This window comes from Ylistrum balloti, unplaced genomic scaffold (assembly GCF_031769215.1).
Source record: "Ylistrum balloti isolate Yb309-2 unplaced genomic scaffold, AGI_CSIRO_Ybal_v1 Utg371830, whole genome shotgun sequence".
In the NCBI taxonomy this organism is placed as follows: domain Eukaryota; kingdom Metazoa; phylum Mollusca; class Bivalvia; order Pectinida; family Pectinidae; genus Ylistrum; species Ylistrum balloti.
In genome coordinates this window covers 562,602-579,255 of record NW_026782909.1, presented here as the reverse complement: position 1 = coordinate 579,255, position 16,654 = coordinate 562,602, and the positions used below count along the sequence as shown (strand labels likewise).

The 16,654-nt window shown below is 32.9% G+C and overlaps 2 protein-coding genes across 2 annotated transcripts; both read right to left on the bottom strand.

Annotated features, from left to right (window-relative positions):
- Positions 1 to 1,453: 1,453 nt before the first annotated feature.
- On the bottom strand, positions 1,454 to 8,255 carry LOC132563719 (uncharacterized). The gene is made up of 9 exons (XM_060228473.1): positions 8,196 to 8,255; positions 7,496 to 7,648; positions 6,463 to 6,523; positions 4,830 to 4,952; positions 3,920 to 4,014; positions 3,474 to 3,667; positions 2,023 to 2,250; positions 1,783 to 1,892; positions 1,454 to 1,536 (listed from the first exon to the last, which is right to left on the bottom strand). The coding sequence occupies exons 1-9, from the start codon at positions 8,238 to 8,240 to the stop codon at positions 1,454 to 1,456; spliced, it is 1,092 nt and encodes a 363-aa protein (XP_060084456.1). The 5' UTR covers positions 8,241 to 8,255.
- Positions 8,256 to 8,497: 242 nt separating this feature from the next.
- LOC132563708 (meiotic recombination protein REC8 homolog) lies at positions 8,498 to 16,429 on the bottom strand. Its single transcript, XM_060228460.1, has 8 exons — positions 16,359 to 16,429; positions 16,112 to 16,180; positions 15,463 to 15,605; positions 15,167 to 15,251; positions 14,505 to 14,628; positions 14,148 to 14,262; positions 12,088 to 12,167; positions 8,498 to 8,743 (listed from the first exon to the last, which is right to left on the bottom strand). The coding sequence occupies exons 1-8, from the start codon at positions 16,427 to 16,429 to the stop codon at positions 8,498 to 8,500; spliced, it is 933 nt and encodes a 310-aa protein (XP_060084443.1).
- Positions 16,430 to 16,654: the final 225 nt, after the last annotated feature.

Here is a 16,654-nt window from a genome sequence, read left to right as displayed (position 1 = left end):
CGAGAGTGATTAAGAAATCAGCCAATCAGGTCACAGCAGCCTTATTAAATATGCACAGAATTCACCGTTATTCAAACTTTGGCAAGGGATTAAGGTAACAAGTGTACAAACCAACTTTGTTGGATGGGGGTAAAAATATCAAAGACTCGTATGTAAGCTCTGAGACGGAATAATAATCTTACATGTCTGATGTGCAGTGAGATTTCACCACAATTTGACTTTTATACTGAATTTTGATTGCTGAACATGAAAACATAAAGACTCTTAATACTTATGTATTTCTTCACAAATTCTAATGTGTCAAGAATTTGGAATTACTTACTGAATTTTTTCCCACTAGTCATCTAAATTAACATCACCATACAATATACTGTATCAATTTTATCTCTTCTTGCGATTAAGAAATTTGAAACTTTTTTAAAAAAACATATCTTTACTATTAAAACAATTATTTTCATAGATTGAGAAATAATAGTAACTTTTAACAATTAAAACACTCAAACATCAACAAATTTAAAACTTTCATAAATAAACTATAAAATACTTTAGCTTCCACTTTAACAGATGAATCAATAATGATAACTTATACAAATAAATAAACAATACCTTCAGCTTTCATTTTTACAGATAATTGATACTGATAACATTTAGAAATAAATAAACAATACCTTCAGCTTTCACTTTTAAGGATAATTGATACTGATAGCATTTGGAAATAAATAAATAATACCTTCAGCTTTCATTTTTACAGATAATTGATACTGATAACATTTACAAATAAATAAACAATACCTTCAGCTTTCATTTTTATAGATAATTGATACTGATAACATTTACAAATAAATAAACAATACCTTCAGCTTTCATTTTCACAGATAATTGATACTGATAACATTTAGAAATAAATAAACAATAACTTTAGCTTTAACTTTCAGAAATGAATTGATAATAACTTTCATAAAGAAACAAGAATAAAATACTATAGTGATCCCTACAGTTAATTGCACAGGTATATGTGAAGCTATACCTAACTCTAATAACATTATGATACTCATTAGAAGGCTATTTTCTCAAACTACTGCAAAAATGTCTAAACTTCAAATGTCAATAGAATAAAACTTGCTATCGAAAGCATTTTTGAACTTGTTGAAAATTTCTGAATTGTCAATATGTGTGTTTGTACATGCAAAATTTCATTATGACATTGAACCAATTCACTGTGGATTTTATTATTTGCATTTGAATTGCAGTTAAACTTTCATTTCATGATCTGAAATATCCTCAAAATTAAATCATTATTTAAAAAAGGCGAAGTCAAGTCAAGGAATCAGACACCATACTGCTTCTTAAATATATCTGTATAAGAACTGTTTCAATACAAAGGCGTTCATGGTTCTGTGTGCCTACACTACAGTGTAACTAAATTCCAAACACAAGTAAATACATTGTGGTGCTACCAGTTATCTCCCTTAGAAATGTAGATATCACCATATGGATGAGGTTGTTCCACTTCCAACTTGTTTTCAGCACACAAATCTGTAAGATAAACAAGAACTTTTTAGCTGGGATACATCTGATTTACATAAATAAACACTGAAGTGGAAATTAAAGTGAAATTAGTTCAATGTCAATGAATTAATTTTGCTTTGGGATTACTTCAGTATCTATTCTGTTTTAGCTTTGTACCTATAAATTAAGTTTATAAATTTATATTTCATTTTCTACATATGTAGCATTATTATGAGAGCATCTGGTGTACTAACAAGAAAAGGTCTTTCTTACCCAGTAAAGTGGAGAACATTTTTGCAGCCATATGTCGTGAGGAAGTAAGTGGTGGACAAATATGCTGAAAGATAGTTGGTGTCTCCTGTCCATCAAGCCGACCAATGGTTCTGTTGAGGATTAAGCAGTATAAAAGAAATTCTACTGTCATTTGTGTAATAACTGTTATTGTATAAAAATTGAAATATCTAATATTAATGTGATAATTCTGAGTCATCCAAAGGGAGATAACCTACTGACCTGATGAGGAGGTCACGGCTAGGTGTAGGCTGAGGTTCTGCCTCTGTTGGTCGTATATCCTGAATGTGACTGATATGGATCTCCTCCTCTTGTACTACAGACAGATTGCCTGCGAGACTGACATCTTCTGTAGTTGGGATACTCACTTCTGACAGTGCCCGAGCTGTAACGTCAGCAACATCATCTTCACTGGAGGTGCCACCTTTTGACCTTGTCTTTATTGATGATCTGCAAACAATGAATGATTACATGTAGCCTTGTAAATTAACCTAAAAAATTGGTGGAACTTTTGAAATTTTCATTGGAAACAGAAAGCATGTTTTGACTAATTTAGACACAGTAAATCTCTAAACCTGTCCCAAAATAATTCAGTGTGACTTTTGTTCCTTGACCCAGGACCGAGTACCTTCCATCTTCTAGCTCTGACCAACAACCACAACAATTTATTCATGTAAGAGTAATTACCTACAGTTTGGTATAATAAATCTTATTAAGTGTTTAAGATCTTGTGAATATCTTTAAATTTTCACGACCTTTTCATTCCAAAGTTAAGGACGACCTTTAAAAATAACAAAGGTCATAATAATAAAGGTTCAATGCCTCAACCAGCTAAAGGAATCAAATCAGGGACCACTTCTTTACTAGTCGTACGCTCAACTGATCAAACAATTCTGAATTATTTTGACATTCTATCAACTTAAATATAGAATTGATATGAAGCTGGTGCATTTTATACTAGAAAGGGATACAGGACATTTGTGTAATATGAAACAACAGGTTGTTATAAATGATCTAACATCTAGATTGACATCATTGACAAGAAGGACTCAATATTTGATATAGTGTATATGTGACCAATCTTCCAAACAGTAAATTATGTGGTAAAACCTGTTGTCTACAGATAATGCAGAATGATTCGTCTTACAACAACAGAGCTTCAATCATTAGAGCAGGAGACAATATCCACAATGAATTGGACCAAAATCTGACTTTTGATTATGAAACTCAACAAGGAATTGTTCATATTTGGAAGAAAACTTTAAGCCATTAACACTAATTCTATCTTGAATATGATGCATACTATCTGATATGTAGAAATGGATATTGCAGGTAACTTTAAGAGCAACCTTATGTTTATAAACATTGTTGATGGTACAGCCATCAAAATAGTTAAACTGATTTTTAAGTCATTTGCGTATGTAGATTGAGAAATGTTTTCCAGGCTTCACAAATAAATAGTAATTAAGACTGCACTTAGAATACTATATATCAGACTCCTATGGTTTCCCACACAAAAGAAGGGCAGTAAAGCATTGGAAAATGATCAGTGCTGGGTCTCTTAACTTCAAACATAACCTGAGTATAGATGGAAGACAGCACTTTATCAGGGCATACTAGAGGATACAATCTTTAGGTAAATGTAGACTTGACCTCAAGCTGACAGTGTTTACCTCCTCCTCTTTGCACTGGGCTCTTCAGTAAAGCTGTCCTTACTCTTGTCAACATCTGATACCAAGCTGCGACTGCGGTGCAGGGAGGCGGGGGTCACATCTCCATGACGAGGAGTCTCCATGGATATGGAGGGGTCGCGTACCATCTCTATCGATGGCATATCTAGTGCCACCTCTTGGTCTGTTATTGGTTCCTTGTCCAAAAAAAACAGGAAAACACAAGGCATTATTATTAAGATATCCTCAATTAAGCTTTAACACAAACTTGATGTTTGCTTTGTAACTTAAGGTGAATAATGTTTGATCACCCTTCCCATTCTAATTCATATCACTTACTAAAAAACCTTCTTTTAGAAGTAAAATGATAATAACTGTCAGCAGATTTCAAGTTTCAAAAGGTATTTATTTCTTATTTCAAGACTTGAATGTTAGAATGAAAGAATTACTATGGTTATGTCCTTTTCAACATTTCGAGATGGTGATGCAAGTTTTTCTGTTGGTAATGTTGAAATCCTGAGTCTTTTTCTTGAACGTGGTTCTACTGGAATAAACAAAAGGACCATGAGGTGTAATATTGTACGCCCATACAACAACAAGGAGATATACCTTATTGTACAAAATGAATACAAATATAAAAGTGTAGAAATACTGGAAGAAAATGAGGAGCAATAACAAGCATTTCTTAATCAAATTAACTTTCAGCAAACCACTATTTGATGTCATGTTATTATTGCAATTTCTAAATTGTTAAAACTGAGAGATTTATTTCCAGACAAGACTAAAATGCTGAAAATACAAAGGGCAATAACTCCTCCAAAAACTGATGAATCGAAAAAAGTTTCAAAAGAGAAACAACTCCACATCATAGTTATCAAGCCTACCAACTTTCAGAGAAGCTGGCTTATATATTAAACATAAGTTCTATAGACAAGAATAAACAGCTGAAAAAAAAACAAAAACAAAGGGCAATTGCTCCTCTAAAAATTGTTGAATCAAACTGATGTCAAAGAAAGATTGATTGAAACCTGATAGAAGTGATCTCTAAATAGATAAAAGTTTATGACGTGTGTTTGCATGGACGGACAACTCTACCCTAACATTTCCTTAAGCATCTGTAAAGGGTGATTTTATCAAACTGTGCTGGATATGACTGTAAAATTATATTTATTCCCCTCATCATTATTTCATTTTCTCAATACTGCCCCTACATAAACAAATATAGTCTACTTAAGCTGGTTAGAAGCAACTGAGTATTTTACTAGGGTTACAATACAATTAGACAAATTGTGATTTTAATATTGAAGCTTTATATCATAACGACAGTCTTTACTAAGTTCTATATCCTGCATAACTTGCCTTCCTCAGGTAGATGTAAGTCAGGGACGCTCCATACAGGAATGCCACGGTCAGAGTCTGTCTCCGATATACCATACTTAGTGTTGCTCTTCCACAAAGGCAAAATGGAAGGGTGATTCAAAGCTAAGAAAGAAAGAGAGTCAATTAAATATCCTAATAAGAATAAGGTAAATATATGCATGCTGTTTTGTCCCCATTCAGCATGTCAGTAACATAAGGACATTCATAAACCCTTCAGAGTACATGCTTTTGACTTTATTCTCTTGTCTACTGCCTTTAGAAGGAGTCAATGATTTTATTGAAATGTTGTTTTATAAACTTGTGTTAGAGTCAACTATAATGAATAAAATGAAAAACATAATTTAGTAGAAAGATGAAAGAGTATTAGTCTTTAATTAGCAATTATCGTGAAATGGGAACAATTCACAAGTCAATGGAATGGAATTTTTTTAAAGAAATTGCAATTGCACGTTATGAAAGTTATACTTTTAACAGATACATGTACATCGACAGAAATCCTTGCCAATCCAGACTGTTCCTCTGCAATATTTTAGATGAGATAAGTAATAGTTACAGTTGTTAATTTGTATCAAAAAGATGTTATTTTGATATAAAATTGATTTAGATAAATGGATATATACTGCATTGTCACAGATGTTAAAGATATTTCAACAATATCTTTATAGTAGTGGTGTTATGACTTCATCAGTCACCAGGACTACTACTCTCCACTCAGCCACCAACACCTAACAACTCGGCCTTGTCTTCCTCAAAATATTAAACCTTCCATGCACAAGTACATCACCTACCCATTAGTGAACCACAGTATTTGTCATTTCCCAACGTATCAGTTTTCAGACGAACAAATGATATAAATTTTGACCAATTACAAACCTTCATTGTGTTGCCATGGCAATGGTATATTAACACCTAATACATGTACGTCAGATTGCAAGCTTTCACAAAATTTTATATCTGGTATCTTTTTATTAGTAAACAGTCAGAATAATTTTGAAGTAGGTCTCCCTGTGGTAACTGTTGATTACCTCACTACATTAGGGAGACACTATGCTGTTTAGACGAAAGTCTAGTTGATATTCTGAAAGGATCAGTAGTGATGTGTCCTATTACCCATGAACATGTCTACAAGGACCAGGTTACCATAGCAACCACATTTTGGGAAAAAAAAATGCATGCACATCTACCTAATATGGATGCCTCCATTTTTCTGTACAGTTCAAATAGCAATTGGTTCACAAGTTTCGGAGGATTCCTTTAAGCACAGGATTTCATGGCAACCACTATTTTTGAAAAAAAAATCCCATTGTACACCTTTCTATGATGCATCTGACCAAGTTGAGAATAAAAAAGAAAAACACTGAAAGGGCTGAAGACAGTCAAGCTCTTTATATAAAAACCTGTGATTAGTGACCATAATTAAACATACTGAACATTGAGTCATCTGGACAAGATAACAGAAAAATTTCAGCATATACTGCAACATTCGCCTTTCAGAATTCTACAAAACTGAAACAACAGCTTTACTGTTACCATGTGTCCAGTGATTACCTTAGGACCAGTAAAACATAAAACATTTTGATGTTACTTCAACTTGTTATGAGGAGCTCTGTACCTTTTTTACCAGGTCTACTGAACAAATCTTTCACTGTGGAATTTCTTGGATCCGGCAAAACCTGAAACATGATATCATTATATCAATTTTCACATTTTGATTTTTATTAAATTATCTTCTTCCAAATCATGTAAAAATGTTATTGCAGTCCTGCAAATCTGTTATATTTCAATTCCTTCATTCATTTGAGCAATACTTTTCATTCCACAAATCCCCTGACCATGGTAAACTGAAGCATTTCACTATTTTCATATTAATTAACTTTTGTTTTCAAATCTTTTTATCTAACTGCCCTGATCAATCATATAAATGCACAAATAAGAAGACATAGGTCTGACCTGCCGAAATTTAGAGGTGAGTAGGGTGGGTGTATATTTCTGCATCTTTTTAATTTTTTTTTTTTTTAATTTTATTATGTATTGAGCAAACTGATAAAGAAATTAGTGAAGAAACAGCAATTGAAAACAAACTATAAAGCAGCTTCCATATACCATGGTGGGTTGGGTGGGTAGGTGGGGGGGAACGGTGAGTGGAACGGTTTTGAAGTTGTAGTCTGGAAAGAAAAATTTTTTGGCTACGTTGCCATGGTAACAAAAAATGAAATGTTGTTATAAACCTTTTACTGTATAAGAATCTCCATCACATTTTTTATTGACGGTTTCCAATTTTCGCAGTTTAAGGAAAACCTCAAAGTCACAGAATTCATGTAATGAACTATGATATTCTTTATCAATCTGATTTTCAAGTTTTACCTTCACAATGTAATGGACTATAATTTTCTCTATCAATCTCAAACTGTACCTTCACCATGCTGTAACATGATATACAGAATGAATTCAATATATTTCTGTTCCAAAATGTCAGCAACACACAGAAGTCCCAGGTGTAGTATGAAATAGTGAAGCTTATATAACTAAAGTTCCCCATTATGGTTAAATGAACCCCATGCAACTCCATCCCAATGGTTAAAAAAATCCACTACATAGTAGCAGAAGGAGGGGACCTGGATTTTGAACCAGTAATTCAGACATACCAAAGGGAGACAGGTGTTAGTCCCTGTCTTCATGTTATTCCTCAATTGATCCTTAGATATTTGTGTATTGCGGTCAATACAAAGATGTTGCCTTCGTCGTCTACGAACAGGACTGGGAGTGACAGGGGTCAGCTGCATGGTCAGACTAGGTCTCTGTATACAGTGTGAAAGAAGTTTGCTGATATGTTAAACACAACTGGTTAAAGAGTGTCCTTGAACAGTAGACAATATGATATATAAGAATATAGAAATATAGAAATAATTTATGAATAACAAACATGATTGCATTCTGATTCCTTAATTATTAAAAATCATGAATGATGCATTTAATATAAATATCTATAAAATCAAAACTACATAGTTCAAACTGTTACATGTGTAACAGAACAGGAAAATGCATTGCTGTCAAGTGCTTAAAGAATCTAACCAGGTCACCTACGTGACCCACAGCTTTACCAACTGAGCCAATTTTGATGTATCTATCAGCTGAGTGACAGAGCATGTAAAACTATGTACAAGCCATACAGATATGATACATGAATATGAGTGTATACCTTACATGAATATGAGTGTATTCCTTAATTGGTAATCAAGTGAAAAGTAATCATATCGATTATAGGAGACTAATTCTGATAATCATTCTATACAGGAGGAGGAGGAGGAGGAGGAGAAACCCAAACAAATATGTTGAAAAACTTGCCATCCTTTGGGCATGAACTGGTGTCATCTTAGGAATAGGTGTCATCCCAGGAGAAAGAGCTGCATCTCTTCTCTGAGGTACGTCTCCGTCTGGTCTAGAGATAGGTGTTTTCTCTCTTGGTGATAAAGTTACCCTGAAGTCATAAAACTTCTTTTAAAACTATATTTAATTCCATTATGTGTGCAACTTCCCTCCATCATATTAACTGAAACTTAAAACTGCATGTGGTAGAGAAATTTTATCATACAAGTTGCTACATTTTACTGGAACACAAATTCCTAACCAGGAAAGTGTATCTTCTTTTAGTAAAATATAGGATTAGGATTCTGTGCCATACTCCTGTGCATGTATATGGCAGTTAAGATTTTATTGTATACACATGGTACATACTGGTCCTGAGCCATCTGCTCAACAGATGCATCCTTGGGTGGTTCTGGTACCAATGGGGAAAGAACATCCATCCAGTTGATGTTTGGATCTGGTGGCGCCTCAAGAATCATGTCCAATTCCTTTCCATCAAATGTGGGTAAGTCCTTCTCTCCAGGCACCTAGAAAAAAAATGTATACAGATATATATTGTAACCATGACTTCCCCATTTGATATCAGAACAATATACAAAATTGTACCTTATTTATTTAACAGATTTTATGCCTACAGTGAAACCTCGCTATTAAGACCACTTTGGGGACTGGACAAAAGTGGTCTTAATAGCGAGGTGGTCTTAATAGTGAGGTGGATCAGATTTAACCACAAAGAACCGTAACTCTGTTTAAAATAAAGAGTATATATATCATTAAGTAATGTACATGTATATTATTCAACAATAATAACTAATAATAATAAACTAAAATGTTGAATTTTATGAAATGCATGTAAAAAAGACAAAATTGCTGAATTGACAGAAGAATAATTATGTATATATTCCTTAGTTTATATCATAATAAACATGTATATTTACTATTGTAAACATTGAATAAAAGGAAACAATCTATTTTAAATTGGAATTTAACGTTAATTTTGCAACTATTTCACATAAATTTACGAACACATTTACTCAGTATTTGCAACAACTTTAATGAAGTCATTATAAAGTCTTTCAACGCTTCATTTTTCACTTAAATTCGCAAACACATTATCTTTCTCAGTGTATCACTCAGTACAACACATCTTTCTTTTTACTTAAAAAAAAGAGTCCGGAGCACAATATTGCGAAGAGCTACGGATCTGGACAGCCTCCTCTTTCATACGTCCTTTTTACCGATCGCGATAGCTCGTTTCGTTTCCGTGGTTTCGTCATTGCTTGATAAAGTTCATCGGAGTTTTGTGACAGAGAAATGTGTCGTAAAAAAATTGGAACACATATACGTTTTTTTTATTGTTCAAACGATATCGAGAGTGAAACATTACTAGAAAAACAGTTAAAAACCCTCGACAACGTGTGCGCGTGCAAGCCAAGGAATATCGGCCGAAACGACTACATAATTCACTTTTGGGTATGCAGGGCTTCTAAGGTGTTTATAAACCTACCGATCTATCAATATATAATTAACAAACAACGGATCGCTATTAAAATGTGTCTAGCACGCGGTTTCGGACGGGTAGGCCAAGTTAATCCGATAATGATGTTTACTTCGTTTCACGCCACCTGGTGACAGGGTCGGTAACCCGTGACGAAAATAATGGTCGTGAACGACCCACATGTCCGCGGTTCACTGCCCACCAGGTAAACTTTAATCACTGGTCAGGCCATGGTAGTAATGGTGAGGTCAATTATCGTTAATAAGTGGTCGTTGGGACTGTAGGAAGTGGTCGTAATACGGAATAGCGGGGTGGTCGTAATACTGAAGCGACCAATACAAAGATATATAGTGGAAAAAAACCCGTAATAGCGGGGTGGTCGTAATTTTGAGGTGGTCGTTAGGTGAGGTTTCACTGTACTATCACAGCCTTCGGCCTTTCAATGGATGAGTGTGTGTACAATATGCCAAAATTACCAGTCTTCAGTAATACATTGGAACCCACTTAATGTCTCATCTGTTAATCTGGTAAATATTACATTTTCTTAAAACACTGATTTTTTTCCCCCTATCTGTTCTATGTTATCCAACATCCAATAATATCACTTATTTTCATATAGGTAACACTTAATATCACATTTTGATGACTATCACAAAAAAACACCCCAAACAACATAGGTAAATCATAGGTAAGTGAGGACATGAATTATGGATTCATGCTTGCAGGGTCATGTTACACCTTCATGTGTTATGTAAACAACATCTCTGCCCTACTGGCCAACATTTCACAACTTGTGACTCCCAAACAATAGATTGTCCCAGTTATCTGTAAATTCTAGCTAGGTTGAAGGAAGTCTAGTGTGTTGTTTTTTTCAATTGGCTAATGCATTACAAATGTTAAAATGGGTTTAAATCCCTATGGCACTTGGAACTTTTCACATTGCAACCAATGTTGGTGTGGGCGTTGTACCATGTTCAGTTATTGCTGCTGAAACTTCTTGAAAATGAGCCGGTGCATCAATTTCAAAAATAAAAAATATTGTTTTTCCAAAAGCCTTGTCAGAAAATGATCAACCATGAATCATATTTTACGATAAATCATGGTGTTTGTTTTGTTTCTTTTTACAATGATCCAAAGGACACCAAACTCTGTACAGCATGTCAATGTCATCATTATGAATGTTGCCAACTTTAAATTTAGGAGAATACATTTCTGATGCAAAGCATAAGAAGCTAAAATTACCTATTTGAAATGAAGTCTTGATTAGACCTAATTGAACATAGAAAAATAACACGCATGCCCTGAAAAGTTTCTCAGGGGGCGCTATGTCTTTTTTGATATTATAATAATTTTTCTCGAATGATTTTTTCAGAGTAAATAGTGTATCATATGGAATTAAGATTGATAATCCAACTGGTCATAATATCAGACCATTGTAATTTTAATCTTTCTTCAAACATTATTACCTAAATTATCAAGAGTACTGGTCAGACGACAATAAAATGTTCTGAAAATGGGGTTTTCCCTTTGCAAAGTTTCAAGACATTTAATTGGCTATATACATAAAAATATCCACTAATGTAATGACTGATGAAATGTGGTGTTTCAAAGGTAAACAGTTCACTCTCAGTAAGCTATTTTTGTTGGCAGTGCTCGAGTAGTGATTCTCATAACACATTTTAAGTTGGAGAGATACACAGTGTATATATATATATCTATCAACTTTGTGAAGATTTCCTATTATGAAGCCTATACAATAATGGTTGAATAAATCATGCAACAAAACAGCAGCTGATGACACTGTAGTGTCATATATGAATTTGACCATGTGTAAAATGTGAATATGAAATATGATTGTTCACGATAATTTACAACAGTTTAGATATTTCATAGGATAAACAAACAAAAGCTAAGGAAAACCATGGTTCTTATTGGAAAAATAAATCAAATCACAAATTTCTTGTCTTCAAACAATTTCTGTTAGAAAAACAAATCAATTTGGCACATCAGAAAATTAACTTCCAGGTTTAAACTTCTGAAAAAAAAAAAAAAAAACCTGTGTCAACTGCTAACCTCACGTTCCGTATATTATCACATTTTCCCCTGACAAATGGAACTTGATATCAAGGGGTTTCACTGTACCCAGAAATTAGTAACTGAAAGATTTTCAACCTTTCTAATCTATGCTTAATTAAAGAAAAGAAAAAAGAAAAAGAAAGAAAAAATCTCTTCCCTTTCACCCTACAATTTTTGTTTTTATTTAATATACATCACAGAACAGTATGATTGTTAAAAAGTAGTAATGATCTATAATAAGTAGTCACCAAGGTGACTAACCTCTGTTTAAGTTGCAAAACACAGAATGCAGCTTACCTCTATGTCTGGAATTTTTATTTCCTCTTCTTGAATAGTGATTTCTTCCCTACTGGAAACTGTATGTGGACTTCCTACTTCTATGGGGGAGAAAAAAAGATGTGAATTTGGTACAGAATCACTTTCACAAATGGTGAAAAGAAAAGAAAAAAGATGAAAAAAGTTATGCAGGTTGTCAAGCAAATCTTCTTCAAAATATAGGAGGAATATAGGAATAGTTTTTCAACAAACATAGGAGGGTTTTTTGCTAGTTTTCAAGCAAAATATATACAAGTTCTCTAAGCGAAAATTGTTTCATTCAAAGGCATTTATATTAACCTTACCTTCACTTACTGCTTCTATATTAATCAATAATTAAAAACTACCTTAAAGTAACCATTCACTTCAACAGCATCACAATCCAGGCAGAGAGCTTCTGCATAGCTTATCATCATTATCATCATCATCATTTGAATGAGCACCTAAAAGGCCAATATCCTGTTGTACTGCCTTGTAAGGTGCCCATACAGGTGATAAAGAGATGCACTGAATCATTTTCTGGTGGCTGGTGATGCTGTTAAAGACTTAAGAATTCTCTAAAATAAAGAAGCTATAAGCAGTATCAAAGAACTATTTACGATCTCTACATTCATCGGCGACAAATTTCCTGAAAAATATAGGAAAATATAGGAATCGGTTGACAGACTGGTAATGTGATAGTAAAATTACTATTGTTAAATTGTTGTGATTGTCCAGTAACTATTGCCATAGTACTATTACAATATCTCTTTTTTTCCTTTAAAAGATGTTATTCTAATCTAAAAATAAAGAAAGATCACGAACCAATTAAATGTGTCAGAATTCTCAACAAATGTTATAGCTGAAAAAACTACTAATATTTTTATACAATCAAGTATTTGATATTAGTTACACTTTGTTATATTCTTATTTTATTTATTTTGTATATAAACATATTATTCTGTGATATCTGTGGTGAAACTCATGCTACAACTGTATAATGCAATAATTTCAATATTATTTTCATGTAAGTCTTTTTTACAATAAAGTCAGTATTAATTTCCTCTTTATCTTAACTTTTTGAAGGTTTTAAAAGGTGAATTATTTTGTTTTGACAGTAATTTTGACACACTTCATACATTGTTTTTTGGCAGAGTCGTATCAAAAAAGACATATATATATATGTAGGCCTAGTAAAGGTAGGATAACATAGCTAATTACCAAATGATGATGTCTATGTTATATAATAAACAAGAGTTTTCTGTGTGATTGGTTTTGAGTGATTTTGTCATTAATTTATGTTTCCATAGCCTTGCTTGTGCCTTTTTATTGGGAATGATTTTTAAGATATTAGTACATATTTGTGACATGTTGTTTATTCAACTGGGTCATTTCAAGGATGAATCTAAAACATGGATGAGGAGTTCAAAAGTCACCACCTCTTTTAAACATATATTTTGTAGGTTCAACAAGATCAAAGTGGAAACAATAACGACACAACATTTATTTAAGATATAAAATCTCATTAAGTTACATTCTAGAGTGAGTATTTCCACATAGGTGATTCAAAATTGTGCTCTTCTTGTATTCAGTGCTATCCCTGATTGATGTCCCAAAGAAGCTTTCATAGATCAATGCAGGATATGCCTGGTCCTAGTCAAAAATCTTGCTTTCAAGTAGCATGTATGTTTAGTAAAAGAAAACCTAGCATTAATAATTGATAGTTAAACATATTATGCTATCAATCTATTGCTATCAAGAATACGTCTGGCCTATCGTTACACCACTAACTTTCAGCAATAGTTATTGTTTTGAAAATATACTATCAATCTATTGTTATCGAAAGCAAAGCTATTGCTATACATTGATAAGCCAACCTATCATTACACCATTAACTTTCACATGATTGAAAAATGTTTTAGTTTTTCCAACATACTGTTCATAATGAATAAACATCTCAACTATGTTGTATGGTGAATGTGTCAAGGTCTGTCTTTAATGATAACTAAGTAAAGAACCAAGCTTAAGTGATATCTCTCCTTTGATATGTCAAAGACTATTACCAGGTTGTATCATGTGACTATCGTCTTTAGAGACTGATGAAGATCCTCGTTTCTTTGGGACAGGACTGAGGTACGGAGATCCAGGAATGATACTAGAATTTACTTTCCACATTTCCTGATAAAATATGAGATAGGAGGCTCAAATGAGAATTTTTGTAAATAACAATTTCTTATCATCAGATTGCATGAAAGTCATAAGTCATCATGAAGTTATTCTAGTATTCTTAATTCATGTTAAAGATTGAAGTAGATTCACTATACCATGGTTAAAAAGGGTGCATTGAATGCATTCTTTTAATAATATGCACTTTGTTGCTGTTGTTTTAATTTCTTGAACATGATAAAATTTCAGTTTACCAGCTCTGGGTAAGTAATTTTAGTCTCAGATGACTTCATCCTCATCGAACCAAATGCTGGATCAAAGCCAGGCCGGCCTGGAGAGTCAAAGTTTGCAAGATCAGGAATGGTCACCATCTCACACCTGTTAAACATCCACAGATAAAGGAAATTGAATGGCCTCTTGGAAATGCATGATTTTCCTCACTTCAACGGCCAAGTTAGTAACTAAACGCTTATAATTTTATGTAGTTATATAAATATCTCAATATAAAACTGATATCACAATGTTCTGATATTTCTTTACATACAGCATTGTCTCTCATTGTATTCCTTATAGATTTTTCTGTTGATCTGACTTCAAACGAGTAAATATATATATAAAAAAAGACATACATGTCATTTAAAAAATAATAATCTTCAGATCCATATTGTCATTGCAGCCTTTGAAGATCTAACTGTGCAATTATACACCTGAAAACCTGCCTTCATCTAAATTTCAGCATCCTAGTACACATATCTAAGCATAGTTTAGGGTATTTCAATTCATGTATTGGCATCTGAACTTTATTGAAGAAATTCCAATGTCAATTACCCTGTTAATTGAATAGGCAACCTAAACAACTAGTTTTCAAATAAAAAACAAATAAATCTTTTTCAAAGTTTAATTTTCATGGACAAACCTCAAGATTCCTTTGAGATCTATTTCACCTTCAACGTCAGTGACAAAGGCCATCCTAACACGATTGAAGAAAGTGGAGACATCACCTAAGCAGAGCAAAATTTAGGCATAAAAATGTCATTACCGCAGTCATTGATACTGTTCCTTCTGAATAAAAAATCATGGTAAATTTTTCCTTTGGAAGTTAGTGAAATTTATTTTGACTTTCATGATTACTAAGTCGTAATTAATAAAGGCAAAATCAAGAAAACAATCACATAAAATACCAGTAAGAATTAAACATGTCATTCAACCTACTGAAAAGGAATTCGCTTTGTCTCTTCAGTACCCGAGTGACACCATACATAAGTTGTGATGATAAATACAATGAAAAGCGTGTTTTCTTTTTTCCTGGAGTCGTTGCATGTAACCGTACCATTATGTGGTCAATAATATCATCACTAAAATTAGAAAGCAGACAATGTAGTATTACAAAGAAGGTATCAATCTTATTTAAAATTTAACTGTAGTTTAAGAAGTTCAAGAGGAATTAAAAAAAATTTTGAACTGCCAAGGAACTTTTTCTTCTTACCATTAAACTATGGATTTCTATATTAAGTGTTCTTCAGTGATCCCACAAGATTATATGCTTACCAGGCAGTGATATAAGCTAGTATTACATTAAATTATCACCTAATATTATAAACACCTGAATATTATGAATATATCATATGACAAAAAATGCACAAGCTTTTAGAACCATTTATCAATAAAAAAAATAATCCAATAATTGATTTGATAGTAATTTTCAATATTTAGGCAAAAAATATCAATATATTTCTGTTTGGAAGATTTTATATAGTGATAAAGACAGAAAAATATTAACTAAAAATGGGCATATAACCAGAAACTGCATAAACCAAAATAGTAACATCCATTTCAAATTCAATAAGTTAGGAAAACAAACCAGGTCGTTTGAAGGTTAACTTCACTGAGCTCTCTTCTTTTTAAATGCTCAATCCTAGTAGCAGCAAGCCTGTGGAATAAAAAAAAAATTCTCAATATTTAGTGCATAAAATTTTAGTCAAGTAGAATTAATGTTTTTATCTAACAATGTTGTCATTGTAACATCATTCAGTTTAGTCCACAGGAATCAATGACAACAGTGCTGGGTCTAGTCTCTTAAATATAGCGCACCCAATTTAGTCACTCACAACATATTAAGTTTCCTTATTGATTTCATCCGATCCTTCATTCTCTGTTCTTTTAGAACCTCATATTCCATTAAGTTCCTCTTGATGTTACCTTAACATCGAGATTTTTGTTTATAGTATCTCCATATCTAAGCTACGTATTTACCAATGGTCATGTAAGTCCTGCTTTTAGACTGCTTTCAAAAATCAGATTCACACATGCCAGGTTTTAGAGAATGTCACAAGTTAGGAATTTCTCTGTTTTTATCAAGTCTTTTTCTCCTTCAGGACTTGAGGATAAGTGATGATCCCACTCC

What these genes read in the sequence shown, in the direction of transcription:
- LOC132563708 (XM_060228460.1), bottom strand. Translation starts at nt 16,429, where the DNA reads ATGGAATATGAGGTTCTAAAAGAACAGAGAATGAAGGATCGGATGAAA. An exon ending in TAGTCACATGATACAACCTG is followed by an intron (nt 12,168 to 14,147) that starts GTAATAGTCTTT and finishes TCTCCCCCATAG; the next exon opens with AAGTAGGAAGTCCACATACA. An exon ending in TAAAAATTCCAGACATAGAG is followed by an intron (nt 8,744 to 12,087) that starts GTAAGCTGCATT and finishes TTTTTTTTCTAG; the next exon opens with GTGCCTGGAGAGAAGGACTT.
- LOC132563719 (XM_060228473.1), bottom strand. Translation starts at nt 8,240, where the DNA reads ATGACACCTATTCCTAAGATGACACCAGTTCATGCCCAAAGGATG. An exon ending in CAGTAGACCTGGTAAAAAAG is followed by an intron (nt 4,953 to 6,462) that starts GTACAGAGCTCC and finishes TTTCTTTCTTAG; the next exon opens with CTTTGAATCACCCTTCCATT. An exon ending in CCCAGTGCAAAGAGGAGGAG is followed by an intron (nt 2,251 to 3,473) that starts GTAAACACTGTC and finishes CATTGTTTGCAG; the next exon opens with ATCATCAATAAAGACAAGGT.